The following is a 12,555-nucleotide window of genomic DNA, read 5'->3' as shown; positions in this document are numbered from 1 at the left end:
CACAGTGCCCTCTAGCGGTTCCAACTCACTCACAGTATTGCTCACCTAAATTGATATTGACGCAATTGGAAAGCGTTGTAGTGTTCCTCCATGTAAAGATAAATTTAAAATCGATAGAATTTTTCTACAGATCATAAAATTTTAAACGCGATACTTTCATCAGATGCTTGTGTATGATTATGTCGTTATTTTGGTGCGCGGTACTAGCGGAATGGGTCTTCGTATGGACCTTTCGACTGAAAAAAAAAGAAAATTAAATTAATTGCAAAAGAAGAAAAAAGAAGCCAATTAATTATACTGATTCATTGTGTTACGGCGTACACCCAACCGCACTCTCTTCTGTGTGGGGTTCATTATTACCTACACCTAACGAGCTGTAAACCCTGTTGCGTATGTGCCTGTGGGAGACAATGCAAACCAAAAGAAAACTGGTACTTACCCCCAGTATTACACAGCAGGACTCGCCATCGTCTCACGCTTCGCTGACGCCCCAACTGCAGACAGCAATCACGAGCCTGTATGTAACTACTGGGATTTTACAGCGAAAGCACCTCGGGGCGTAATATGAAGCACAGGTGTTTCCTAATTCCTTTTGTAAGGAACATTTGGTTCACGTGATTAAAGCGTAAAATATTACTTTATCATTTGTACACGAAAATTGGTTATTTTTAAAAGAATTTACAGTTATTTCTATTTTGCATTTTCTACAGACTTATTTACAGTTTCCTCTTGCCAAATTGTCCAGAATTAAGAATCGTTATTCTGACGTTCCATGACAAGTTACGATGGCAAATGACAATTATAGTCAGTTCATCAGTTCAACTACAGTATAACTTTGCAGTAGCTGTAGAAATTTTTTTTTGAAAGGGTAGCAATAATAGTAATAGTAGTAGCAGTCTTGTTGTGGTTGTGGTAGTAATAAAAATTAGGCTAGTGGTAGCATTTCATTAGCAGTAGTAATATTAGGAGTAGTGGTAGCAGGCTAATATTACAAGTAAAATCGTTCAAGTTGTGGTAGCAGTAATGTCATTAGTTTTGAGGTAGTAGTTCGTACTTCCCTAATGTAACATGGGGACAGGCTTGTTTCCTGCGGCTAGTCTGTTGACGTTATCCTTGGCTCCTATGCTGTCGTGTGCGCTTTAGAGTTCATGCTGTTAGCAGTAGTGAGAAAGCACACCTTCCACCTGTAGCATGTGACTGTGCTCTTCTGTACTTTAATCTGCGCGCACTGTGGTTTCCATGGTGATGGAAGGACAGGCGTGCAGACAGAGTAAAAACAATACACTTGGGAGCCCAGTCCTGACAGAAATTATATCTTTCCCCACCTAATTATCATCCTGTTAAACATATGCCAGTGTAATAATGGAAGCGATTGTCATGTGTGGGATGTTATGCATTCTTTATATTCGGCATATATTTGTTAAATACCTTCTTTATGCAGTTGTGTGTGTGTGTGTGTGTGTGTGTGCTTTGCCAACTTCTTGTTATCCACATCACACTTGACTTCTTCCATGGAGAGGATTTAAGGAGTTTTCATATTGACATTGGCAAAGAGGTGAGACTCATCTTTGCTAAGGATTTTATTAGTAACTATTTAATTTCATGCCAGAGATTACTATGAAATCCAGATCATCCAAGGGAGGTGCAGAATCAGCAATGGCTTTAACTATGAAATGGTACAAGCCTGTTTTTCCTCAGAAAAGACAACCTTTCATGGTGTGCCAACAAAAATATCTGGGATGCTGGAATGGTAATACTTAATTTATGTAGTCTACCCAAATCCACGCAGATTCTGTGGAGATAGCAGTGTTCATAGTGGATTAGTGTATACAATTATCGCTACAGTATAGTTGCACTATGCCGAAATCATGTTACCGGTAGCAGAGGGATTAATTTATCACTTTGGTCTGGAAATGCTGAGGATTACTGCAGTAACTATGGATTATGAAACCATGAAGATTACAATCTCATCCACTGTATTTCCTAGAAGCCACTCTGGGAACTATTTTATTCAACCCCACCATACTCCTACAAGCCCACCATACTGCTACTGCTATTATTATTCATATAGAACATTACAACATGAGAGCATTTGCTGAAGAGGCTTTCCTTTCGCCTCGCTTCTTTTAACTGTTAAATCACAAATCCTTCCCAATGGTGAAACTGGTACAGCCAGTACCCTTCCTGACATCTCACGCCCAGTACTTTGTACTGGTGTCCAGTAATGGCCTGGTTGTGTAAGCTTCTCTGCCGTCAGTCTACAACAAAGATGGTAAATGGTAATGGTAAATGGACTGCATTTATATAGCGCTTTTATCCAAAGCGCTTTACAATTGATGCCTCTCATTCGCCAGAGCAGTTAGGGGTTAGGTGTCTTGCTCAAGGACACTTCGACACGCCCAGGGCGGGGTTTGAACCGGCAACCCTCCGACTGCCAGACAATCGGTCTTACCTCCTGAGCTATGTCGCCCCCAAGATCATCCGATCCAAACGGCAGGGCGATGAGATCGCACGGTGCTATTTTTTCTACTTCAGAACTCAAAATGCTCCACCGATGTGGAAAAGATTCAATCAGCTATGTGGCAGAGACTCATTTCAGCAATCAACTGCACACAGAGATAACGAGCTGAACCGTGAGAGATAACGCAACACCATGCAATCTACATAAATCACAGGATTTATCTCACAGATAAAATATATCATCTTTTACACCCTTATTTTTCCCCAGTCACATGTTCAGGAAATGATGTCACAGCTGGTGTCACATGGACTGCACAAAAGAAACGTGCTGTTTGTAGAACATGGATCACTGGCATCATAGAGCCACGGAAGTAAAGCAAAAGGCTCTGAGTGGCCACAGTCAATAAGGGCATGTTCCACCATCAGCAATCATCAATCCTGTATCAGCCATGGATAATTAAATGAAGCATTCAATTTAAAGGGGTGCAGATGCGGCTCGAGTAGATGCAGTGCTGTTTAATGTGGGGAGAATCGGCACTGGGCTGAAGCCAAGCCGGCTCCTGGCACTTAGAATCTGACAGAACCACAACGGCATTCCCAGGTCCAGAGAAGAACCTACACTCTCATAAAACGAGGTAAGAAAAAGTGCTCAAAATGGTACAAATTCTCGCTACTGCAGTGCTACCCTATAGGTACATAAAGTCGTACCCTTAACATTTTTCGCTTGAGAAATGGTATTTATTAGCACCCAAACACAGCATGATTGTACTTTCTGGGTACATTTGGGAAATTTGTTCCCAAAGAACAAAAGAATTGTTGCACAAAAAAAAATGTACCTCCACTGCACCTTTACTTCTGAGAGTGTAAACTCCCCTGACCCCCATCAGAACCAGAACAGAACTGACACAACCCAAGCAGAACCAGACCTTTTTTCTCCATAAGCTAAATATCTGCACGTTATTGGAGATAAGCTTGGAGAAATTGCATAAGGGAGAAAGGGCCATTTTGTGGATTGTGTTGATGAACAATGTAATTAGAGACTGTTAAACTCCAGAATAAGCAAAATAAAAGAAAACAAACGAGCATTAATGAACCAGTCTGCTTTTCCAACAAAGAAATCAGTAAACAACCGGCGCTTCGGAGAGATCATGTGCCAAAATAAAGCCTTCTAAGAGCAACACTGCACCCTGCAGTAAAACAGAGGAAATGCAGGACATCTTCATTTCCAGGGAAGGGGTTCTCAGACTCTGTCCTGTGGCCCCAGTGTATGTATACTTACTACCAAAGGCTTCAAGTTCAGATCAGTCAGATCAACTCATTTTCTCTAAGGTGCGATATGACACACAATTAGAAAGAGGCAGCGTGTTTTAATTGATTAAAATTATAGCCTGAGAAGTCAAATCAATGGAGACCTAATTGCTGTGGCCTCCTGGTCACTGAAACCAAACCACTGGCAGAGAATGAAGAGTTCAAAGAAAGACAATAACCGAGTCGGCATGGGTTCCATTGAAGTTTTAAGAAAAAAATACTGAAAAATAGATTAACTAACTGACCAAGACATTGGCAACAAAAAAAACTCAACACATACAATGGGCCCCAGGACCAAGTTTGAGAACCTCTATTCTAGATTGTGTGCCACTTGCAGTGAACTGTTCGTGGTGGTTATGATTGTGCACCTGTATACAAATGCAAACATCACATGCACACACACACATCACATGCGCGTGCGCGCACACACCCGCACGCACACAGTCCATAACTGCATAACTTTTAAATAAAAAAAAACCATTTCATCAGATCTTTAAATATCAAAACTTATCTTAAACTTGTGCCCAATGTGGGCAGTTTACCCCCAAAAGGCCATGAAAGATAAATAATCATGTAAAAAACATACACACACTGTAATCCTTCGATTACGCAGCGATATAGTTATAGGCAATAAGAGCGATTTCCCAGCACAGCCGTAACCGCGCGTAATGCTGCTAGTTTACAGCAGGGCGGCGGTGGCGAGAGAGCAGGCCAGCAGCGCGGACCACAGGGCCCCGGTCGCGGCGGCGGCGGCGCTGGGCGTGGTGACGGGCACGGTCGCCGTGGTGGTGGTGAGGTTGAAGGCCTTGTCGTGCACGTAGCCGATGATGGAGCGCGCTCCGACGTACGCCTCCTCGCACGTCGGCCCGATCTGCTCCTCCGGCAGACGGAACCCGTGCTGGCCCTTGTCCCGCAGCTCGAAGGTGAAGGAGAACGGGATCCCCGTCAGCCGCGCCCAGTCACGCGAAGAACCCGAATTCGGGTCTGAAACCAGAGAGAAACACTGAGGAGCACAGTAATGCACAGAGAACAGCTCACTGAGGAGCAGAGTAATGCACAGAGAACAGCCCACTGAGGAGCACAGTAATGCACAGAGAACAGCCCACTGAGGAGCAGAGTAATGCTCAGAGAACAGCCCAGTGAGGAGCACAGTAATGCACAGAGAACAGCCCACTGAGAAGCACAGTAATGCACAAAGAACAGCCCACTGAGGAGCAGAGTAATGCACAGAGAACAGCCCACTGAGGAGCAGAGTAATGCACAGAGAACAGCCCACTGAGGAGCAGAGTAATGCACAGAGAACAGCCCACTGAGGAGCACAGTAATGCATAGAGCACAGCCCACTGAGGAGCACAGTAATGCACAGAGAACAGCCCACTGAGAAGCACAGTAATGCTCAGAGCACAGCCCACTGAGGAGCACAGTAATGCACAGAGCACAGCCCACTGAGGAGCACAGTAATGCACAGAGCACAGCCCACGCTCACTGAGGAGCACAGTAATGCTCAGAGCACAGCCCACTGAGGAGCACAGTAATGCACAGAGCACAGCCCAGTGAGGAGCACAGTAATGCACAGAGCACAGCCCACGCTCACTGAGGAGCACAGTAATGCACAGAGCACAGCCCACTGAGAAGCACAGTAATGCACAGAGAACAGCCCACTGAGGAGCACAGTAATGCAGAGAGAACAGCCCACTGAGGAGCAGAGTAATGCACAGAGAACAGCCCACTGAGGAGCACAGTAATGCACAGAGAACAGCCCACTGAGGAGCACAGTAATGCAGAGAGAACAGCCCACTGAGAAGCACAGTAATGCACAGAGAACAGCCCACTGAGGAGCAGAGTAATGCACAGAGAACAGCCCACTGAGGAGCACAGTAATGCAGAGAGAACAGCCCACTGAGAAGCACAGTAATGCACAGAGAACAGCCCACTGAGGAGCACAGTAATGCAGAGAGAACAGCCCACTGAGGAGCAGAGTAATGCACAGAGAACAGCCCACTGAGGAGCAGAGTAATGCACAGAGAACAGCCCACTGAGGAGCACAGTAATGCACAGCATTGTGCACAGAGTGATGTCACAAAGCCCTTGTCTACCCGGTCTGAACTGCCCGCCGTAAGCCCTGTGATAGAGTGTTCTTACACAGGACGTCGGGGGAGGTGCCCACGGTGTAGACCATCCCATGCACGCCCTTCATCGCCTCAGCAGCCGCCAGACCAACCCGCATCTGCAGGAAACAGGGAGATGCGCACCGTGAGAAGGTAAATACACACACACGCACACACGCACGCACGCACGCACGCACGCCTCAGACTCTCAACCCCAGGCTCACCAGCTCGTCGTAGTTGGGGGCCGAGATCTGCGGGTGCCCGTAGGGCACGAGGATCAGCTGCCCGTAGGAGTGTATGGTGAGGAAGCAGAGGATGTCCTCGGCCCTCTGCTGCACAAACTCGGTCACTGCAACCGCCTCCCTCTCCGACAGCGGCGCGGGCCCGCAGTATATCTCAGAACAACAGTTCCTGGAGATTCCCACCACTGAGGAGAGGGAGAGACAGAGAGAGGGAGGGGGGGAGAGGGAGGGGGGGGGGGGAGGGAGAGGGAGAGAGAGAGGGAGGGGGGGAGGGAGAGAGAGAGGGAGGGGGAGAGGGGGAGGGAGTTTCACGTCCGTCTTTATTAAGAAAAACATTTTTGTTTGATAGTGGATGACCGAGTTCCTGCAATAACACATAACTTTCCCGGGTAGGTCACTGCCGTTGCACCCTTGAGCAAGGCTTCAGTATATATCCAGCTGTATAAATGGATACAATGTAAAATGCCGTGTAAAAGTTGTGTAAGTCGCTCTGGATAAGAGCGCCTGCTAAATGCCTGTAATGTAATGTAATTATTAACTGCACCACTGAATTAAAGCGAATAGAATAAGCGAAAAATAGTGAGCACGTTATCGTTTCAACGAGCGCATTTCCGATTGCACGTTTTCACGTATGTTTAGGGGCGTTTGGGAGGACGGTTCATCGCACGGTCGGGGGAACGCAGAGGAAACTCACTGCCCCAGTTGGCGTAGAAGTTGCGGTTGAGGTCCGTGCCGTAGCAGGTGCAGTCGGCTTCCCGGGACGCCGACCTGGTCTTCCTCCAGAGGCGGGTCTGAAACGGCGAGAGACGTTTAAGACGGCAACAGTCGCACGGCCCAGCTTTTCCCGCCGAAATCTTTACGGACGGAAAAAAAAAACGGGACTCGAAAAACCAGACGGGCCCAGAGGGGGGAAGGGACTCACGCTCTCGTTCACCCAGGAGTACCGGTAGCCGTCGACGTTCAGCACCGGAGTGACGTAGATGTCCACGTTCTTGAGCATGAGGTTCAGGCGCTCGTCTGTTTTGTACGTCCGTAAAATCTGTTTTTGAAAGAGTGTGAAAGAGTGTGAGGTGGCGACAGGGACACGGGGAGACGCGAAGACCCCGCCCCTCCCTGCCGCACTCCAATAGCCCCACCTCAAACTGCGCCAACCAATCCCCACACCCGATAGCCTAAATGCATCAACCAATACACAGCCCTCCCTATTAGCCCTGCCCGGCGCGGCGCCAAGCAAAACCGCCCGCCACTCACTGGCCACGCCCCTCACTGGCCACGCCCCTCACCTCTTTGACAAACCACTGGCAGAAAGCCGGAGCGATCCACTCCCTGGCGTGGATCCCGCAGTCCATCCAGATCGCCTTCTTCCGACTGCTGGACTCCAGGCCAATCTGGGAGGCAACAGGAACACAGCTGCCATGTCAAACACTCCTTTTGACTCCGTCGCCCAGCTTGCACAGCTGCGCGTTACAGGTAAACGTGTCCCCAGGGGAAACCCGCCGCTGTGCAGCCGCGTGAAAGCCAGACGCCGCCACAGCAGGGTCTAAACCGTGCGCGCTGTTGTGTGTGCTGAAAGATGTGTGCTTCCAGCAAAAAGGGAGCCTCTTATTGGCTGACGGGTTTAAATCCCATCATGCCTGTATGTCTCCCATGTGCACTGTTGTGTGTGCTGAAAGATGTGTGCTTCCAGCAAAGAAAGCCTCTTATTGGCTGACGGGTTTAAATCCCATCATGTCTGTATGTCCCCCACCCATGTGTCGAATGCAAGGATACAGAGCCCCCTCCCCCCCCGGGGGCTGGACTTACCTTCAGAAGGGTGATATTATTGCCCTCGTACGTCTGGCCGTACACCTGAGAGGACACCAGCCCCGGATTCGCCTTCACCACCTGCTCCATCCACGTGAATATCTGCAAGACACAAGCAGCTGCACAGTGAGACCGGCAGCGACAGCCCACTCATCGGAGAGGGTGCGGTCTCTCTCAGCTCTTACTGGGCGTGAGAGCAGGGGGACGGTCTCTCTCAGCTCTTACTGGGCGTGAGAGCAGGGGGACGGTCTCTCAGATCTTACTGGGCGTGAGAGCAGGGGGACGGTCTCTCTCAGCTCTTACCGGTCGTGAGAGCAGGGGGACGGTCTCTCTCAGCTCTTACCGGGCGTGAGAGCAGGGGGACGGTCTCTCTCAGCTCTTACCGGGCGTGAGAGCAGGGGGACGGTCTCTCTCAGCTCTTACCGGGCGTGAGAGCAGGGGGACGGTCTCTCTCAGCTCTTACCGGGCGTGAGAGCAGGGGGACGGTCTCTCTCAGCTCTTACCGGGCGTGAGAGCAGGGGGACGGTCTCTCTCAGCTCTTACTGGGCGTGAGAGCAGGGGGGACGGTCTCTCTCACCTCATCCATAGGGTGGTACGTGGTGTAGTTGTACTTGTCCAGCTGCAGGACCTGCTGGCCATTCTCCACAGCTCTACAAATACCAGTACAGAGTAGCAAAGCTTCATTAAGCACCAGCTATACACATTCAACATTAAGCACTACACACCAGCATGCGCACGCACACACATAGACTACTATGAGAAAACAGCAGCAACACATACAGCACTATAGTGCATCTGTAACTGCCACACACCCACAGTGCTATTGTATGACCTAGCTGTAACACACACACACACAGCTATCGTAGGATTATAACTGCAAACCCACAGATACAGCGGTTTATCGTTTCATTTTGCCCTGCAGCACCGAGAGAACTTCCCGCCAGAGGCAAATTGACTTTTTTCCCCTCATCTACTTGTTCTCGCAACCACCACCAGGTGGCAAATGTGAGCCATCATAAGAGTGGTCCGCCCCAACTTTATTCGCAACCATTTAGGTCTATTTTGGGCTAATTGTCCTCAGTACTCTGAGTTTCGATTGCGCTTTCTGAATGGGAATAATTCCATGCATTTTATTTCACCCATACCACAGATTTCTTTGATTAATTTTATTTCGATTGAGTTTCGACTGCCATAGTTATGTTATCACTGGATAAACCTAAAATGTTTACTTTATTTGTGGAATAGCTATGTCTGTGACGACATACCGTATCTCGTTCTTTGAATTTCTTTGACTAGTCATACAATGCGACCAGTCGGAATTATAATTCAAGATACCTGCTATTATAACCGGACTAGTAAGAACGATAATTCAAGATACGAATACCTCATCAAAATACCTTTTAAAATGTTAATATTTGAGTTACGATTAGTCATAATTTAAATTGAGATATCTGGAATTCATGTTTTGGATGGTCAAAACTGAATTGTAGATATCTTTAATTGGAGGTTCCAAACAACTTCATGTCGAACAGTAACTTCAGTCTTATGACACAAAATTTAATCTGAGATATCTGAAATGAGCATTTTGACTAGTCATACATGAACTATAGACATCTGTAATGCGACTCCGGTTATGCGAATAAATGTAAAAAGAACTTGCCATAAGAGGCTGACCAGTTGTCTAGTGAAAGAAAATGACGTCAACAGCAATTCTTTTTTCGACATCAACGCAGTATAGTGGAAGGTCTCTTTACGACACTCCGCTGCCCCCTACTGTTACACACATGTACACCCACAGCACTAGAAAACAACCATAACCACTGGAAAGTGCTAGATGTGATCATATCTTCACGAGGATAAAAAAATAAGTTAAATATATAACGGTTAGTCACTCTGCATGGAAAACCAAAGGTCTGAACCCTGTGGCTAAACTCTTCATGACATCGCTGCAGGGAAGCACTCACCTGTATGAAGCTCCGCCACCACTCTGCAGGAACAGAGCCAACACAAGCAGCCCAGCAGAACCCAGCATGGCCGTGCTTACTTCACAGTGTCCTAACTTAAAGTCCTACTCCAGCTCTCCACCTACAGCGCTCACCGACTCGGGGGTTTCGCCTCCGCTTTTAAAAGGGTCAGCAGGCGTGACCAGATGTGAGCACGCAGCTCAGCCCCGCCCCTCACCTCATCATAACCCCTCTCCTCCCACCGCCATAAAGATTGGACGCACAATCTTATCTGCGATGTACGCTGATTATTCATTTTCGCCCTCTTGTCAACCCCCACAGGCATGCGCTAGCCCGTCTTCCTGTAGTTAAACATGAATGCAGTTTACCAACAGGTCCTGGACACTTGCTTTGATATTTAGGCTACTTGAGGGTTAGAGTCTGAGTTGGGGCATATCAAAAATCTTTTTAAACTTTTATATACATGCTGTACTTAGAAAATAAAATGACACATTTGTGACTAAAAGTACTACAAAACACACACACACACACAGAATTGATTGCAGTTTAGCTCAATTGAACTCAATATTCTGGAGACACTAGTGCTTTGTACAAAGTTTGGGAGGGCTAATCAACATCGACTCAGCTAGCCTGTTGATTCAAATAATCCATGAAGAGAAAGAAAAAAAACCTCTAACATAGCAAAAAGTAGGCCTACTCATTTTAAACACGTTGCTCGAGTCTGTGAAGGACTATCACCACAGCGTTGTAGGCTTTATGTTGACAAAACAGGATTTGAGTTTTACTGAATGTGAATCTCCTGCCAGGCTCAAAATCTTGAAAAAAAAAAAAACAAAAAAAAAAAAACTATTTGGCATTTTAAGAATTGGTCATATAAAAGCACATTTTGTGAGTGTGCATGTGTGTGAGTATATGTGCGTGCGTACAGATGTGTGTGAGTGTGTGTGCTCAAGTGTGTGTGTGTGTGTTCAAGGGTGAGGTGCATAAAATTAGTGGAGAGAATGAGAGCTGTTTACTACACTCTGTTCCCATCACCCAATCAGTGATTATCGCTGTGATAGAGGGGCAATAACTTTCATTCAGCTGAGTCAAAGGCAATACTCAGTTCTGCCCAAAAGCACTGCACAGGCGCTCACTACTAAACTTGGCTTCGAGAATGGAATAATGTCATCCAAATAGTTTCGAAAGATTCCCAGATTAGCTTTGTTTCCAGGCAGCTACGTAGGGTGTGGTAAAAAGACCTCTACTTTTAGACTCACAGCAGGTGACAGGACTGATTTCACACGCCACTGGATGGGCTGTTCCGGTAAGGGAGTGTGGGGGGGGGGGGGGGGGTTGTAAAAGAATGAGGGAGGACTTCCTCAGAGATGGTTCCCGAGGCAGGGTGGGTGCAGGTCAGCCAGAGACTCTGCTTTCCGCCAGCAAAGCTCCAGGCACCCAGAGGCACCTGGTTTATCAGATATAAACCCCTCCTCTGGGTGGCGCTGGCCCTCCAATGGCACGGTGTGCTACAGAGCGCAAGACAGTCACAGGCCTGTGTGTGTGATGGGAGGAGTGCTGCTCTATGGTGGCAGATCACATAGGGGTGACCCACAACTGGTGATCTGTGATGGGGGAGCAGCACACACACTTGCAACACAAAATACACACAATAGGGCCGTCTGGGTAGTGTAGAGGTATAAGCACTCGCCTACCACCGCAGAGACTCGGGTTCAATCCCCAGCAGCGGTACTTCCGACTCGGTAAGACGTTCCTACGAACACAACTGGCAGTGTTCACGGGTGGGAAGCCGGTGAGGGTAGGAGTCCTGACCATTGCATTAGCGACTCCTACTGGTTGGTCGGGGCGCCTGTTCAGCAGGGAGGGGATCTGGGGGAGATAGCGTGAACCTCCGCGCGCGTTACGCTCTCCCAGTGAAACTCCTCGCTGTCAGGTGAAAAGAAGCGTCTGGCGACTCCACGTGTATCGGAGGAGGCATGTGGTAGTCTACACCCTCCCCAGACCGACAGAGGATAGCACATTGACCAGGACTGTGATACACACAGGGAATTACAGGGTATAACAACTAAATTGGGGAGAAAATAGGAGAAAATGGCAACAAAAAAAAAAACAAAAAAAACACTACCCAGACGGCCGTATTGTGTGTATTTTTTGTTGCAAGTGTGTGTAGCATTTCACCACACAATGGTGTGTGGAGAAATGCTAATTCCAGAAGCCACAACATTTCACAATGAGAATTAACTCAGTGCTGTTGCATTGATGTGGTATTTTTACATTTTTACATTGTGTATTTTGACTGTCTTTTTAAGACACCAAAATAAGCACATTAATAGAATGGAACAGCAAAGTATTGCTTGACTTGACTTCAAATTGAGCAGAAAATAAGACTTGGTTTTGATTTGGTTTTGAAGCAAGATTTGTTGGAGTTATTTCAACAGCATAAAGAAGTCTAATGTGACCCATAAACCTTACAGCTTGACCATAAATAATAATAAATACATATAATTATTCATAAAAATCTATGACTTGCATAACAGGATCATGGCAGGATATTAAAATCTTCATCATAAGATTTACAATTACAAGGAGATTAGCTATCAGCAACATATTTATTTTCTTAGCACACAATACTTCACAGTTTGCATTTCATTAAGTTGGCCTTTCCTTATA

The 12,555-nt window shown here is 47.1% G+C and overlaps 1 protein-coding gene across 3 annotated transcripts in view; it reads right to left on the bottom strand.

Annotated features, from left to right (window-relative positions):
* Positions 1–4,410: 4,410 nt before the first annotated feature.
* The window catches only part of cpo (carboxypeptidase O), a 79,239-nt gene continuing 71,094 nt past the window's right edge, over positions 4,411–12,555 (bottom strand). For 2 of the 3 annotated variants that reach the window (XM_035392610.1, XM_035392611.1), the window contains 8 exons: positions 8,499–8,571; positions 7,922–8,023; positions 7,402–7,506; positions 7,041–7,157; positions 6,813–6,909; positions 6,101–6,303; positions 5,911–5,995; positions 4,411–4,752 (listed from right to left, as the gene is read on the bottom strand). In XM_035392610.1, coding sequence (XP_035248501.1) covers positions 4,448–4,752; positions 5,911–5,995; positions 6,101–6,303; positions 6,813–6,909; positions 7,041–7,157; positions 7,402–7,506; positions 7,922–8,023; positions 8,499–8,507 — 1,023 coding nt within the window. In that variant the 5' untranslated portion in view covers positions 8,508–8,571 and the 3' untranslated portion in view covers positions 4,411–4,447. Of the gene's footprint in view, positions 4,753–5,910; positions 5,996–6,100; positions 6,304–6,812; positions 6,910–7,040; positions 7,158–7,401; positions 7,507–7,921; positions 8,024–8,498; positions 8,572–9,885; positions 10,041–12,555 lie in introns of those variants that run through there. The other variant, XM_035392609.1, reaches the window with a different exon arrangement.

Source organism: Anguilla anguilla, chromosome 15 (assembly GCF_013347855.1).
Source record: "Anguilla anguilla isolate fAngAng1 chromosome 15, fAngAng1.pri, whole genome shotgun sequence".
NCBI classification, from domain to species: Eukaryota; Metazoa; Chordata; class Actinopteri; order Anguilliformes; family Anguillidae; genus Anguilla; species Anguilla anguilla.
The sequence above is the reverse complement of the archived record's forward strand: the minus strand, read 5'-3'. Positions and strand labels throughout refer to the sequence as shown.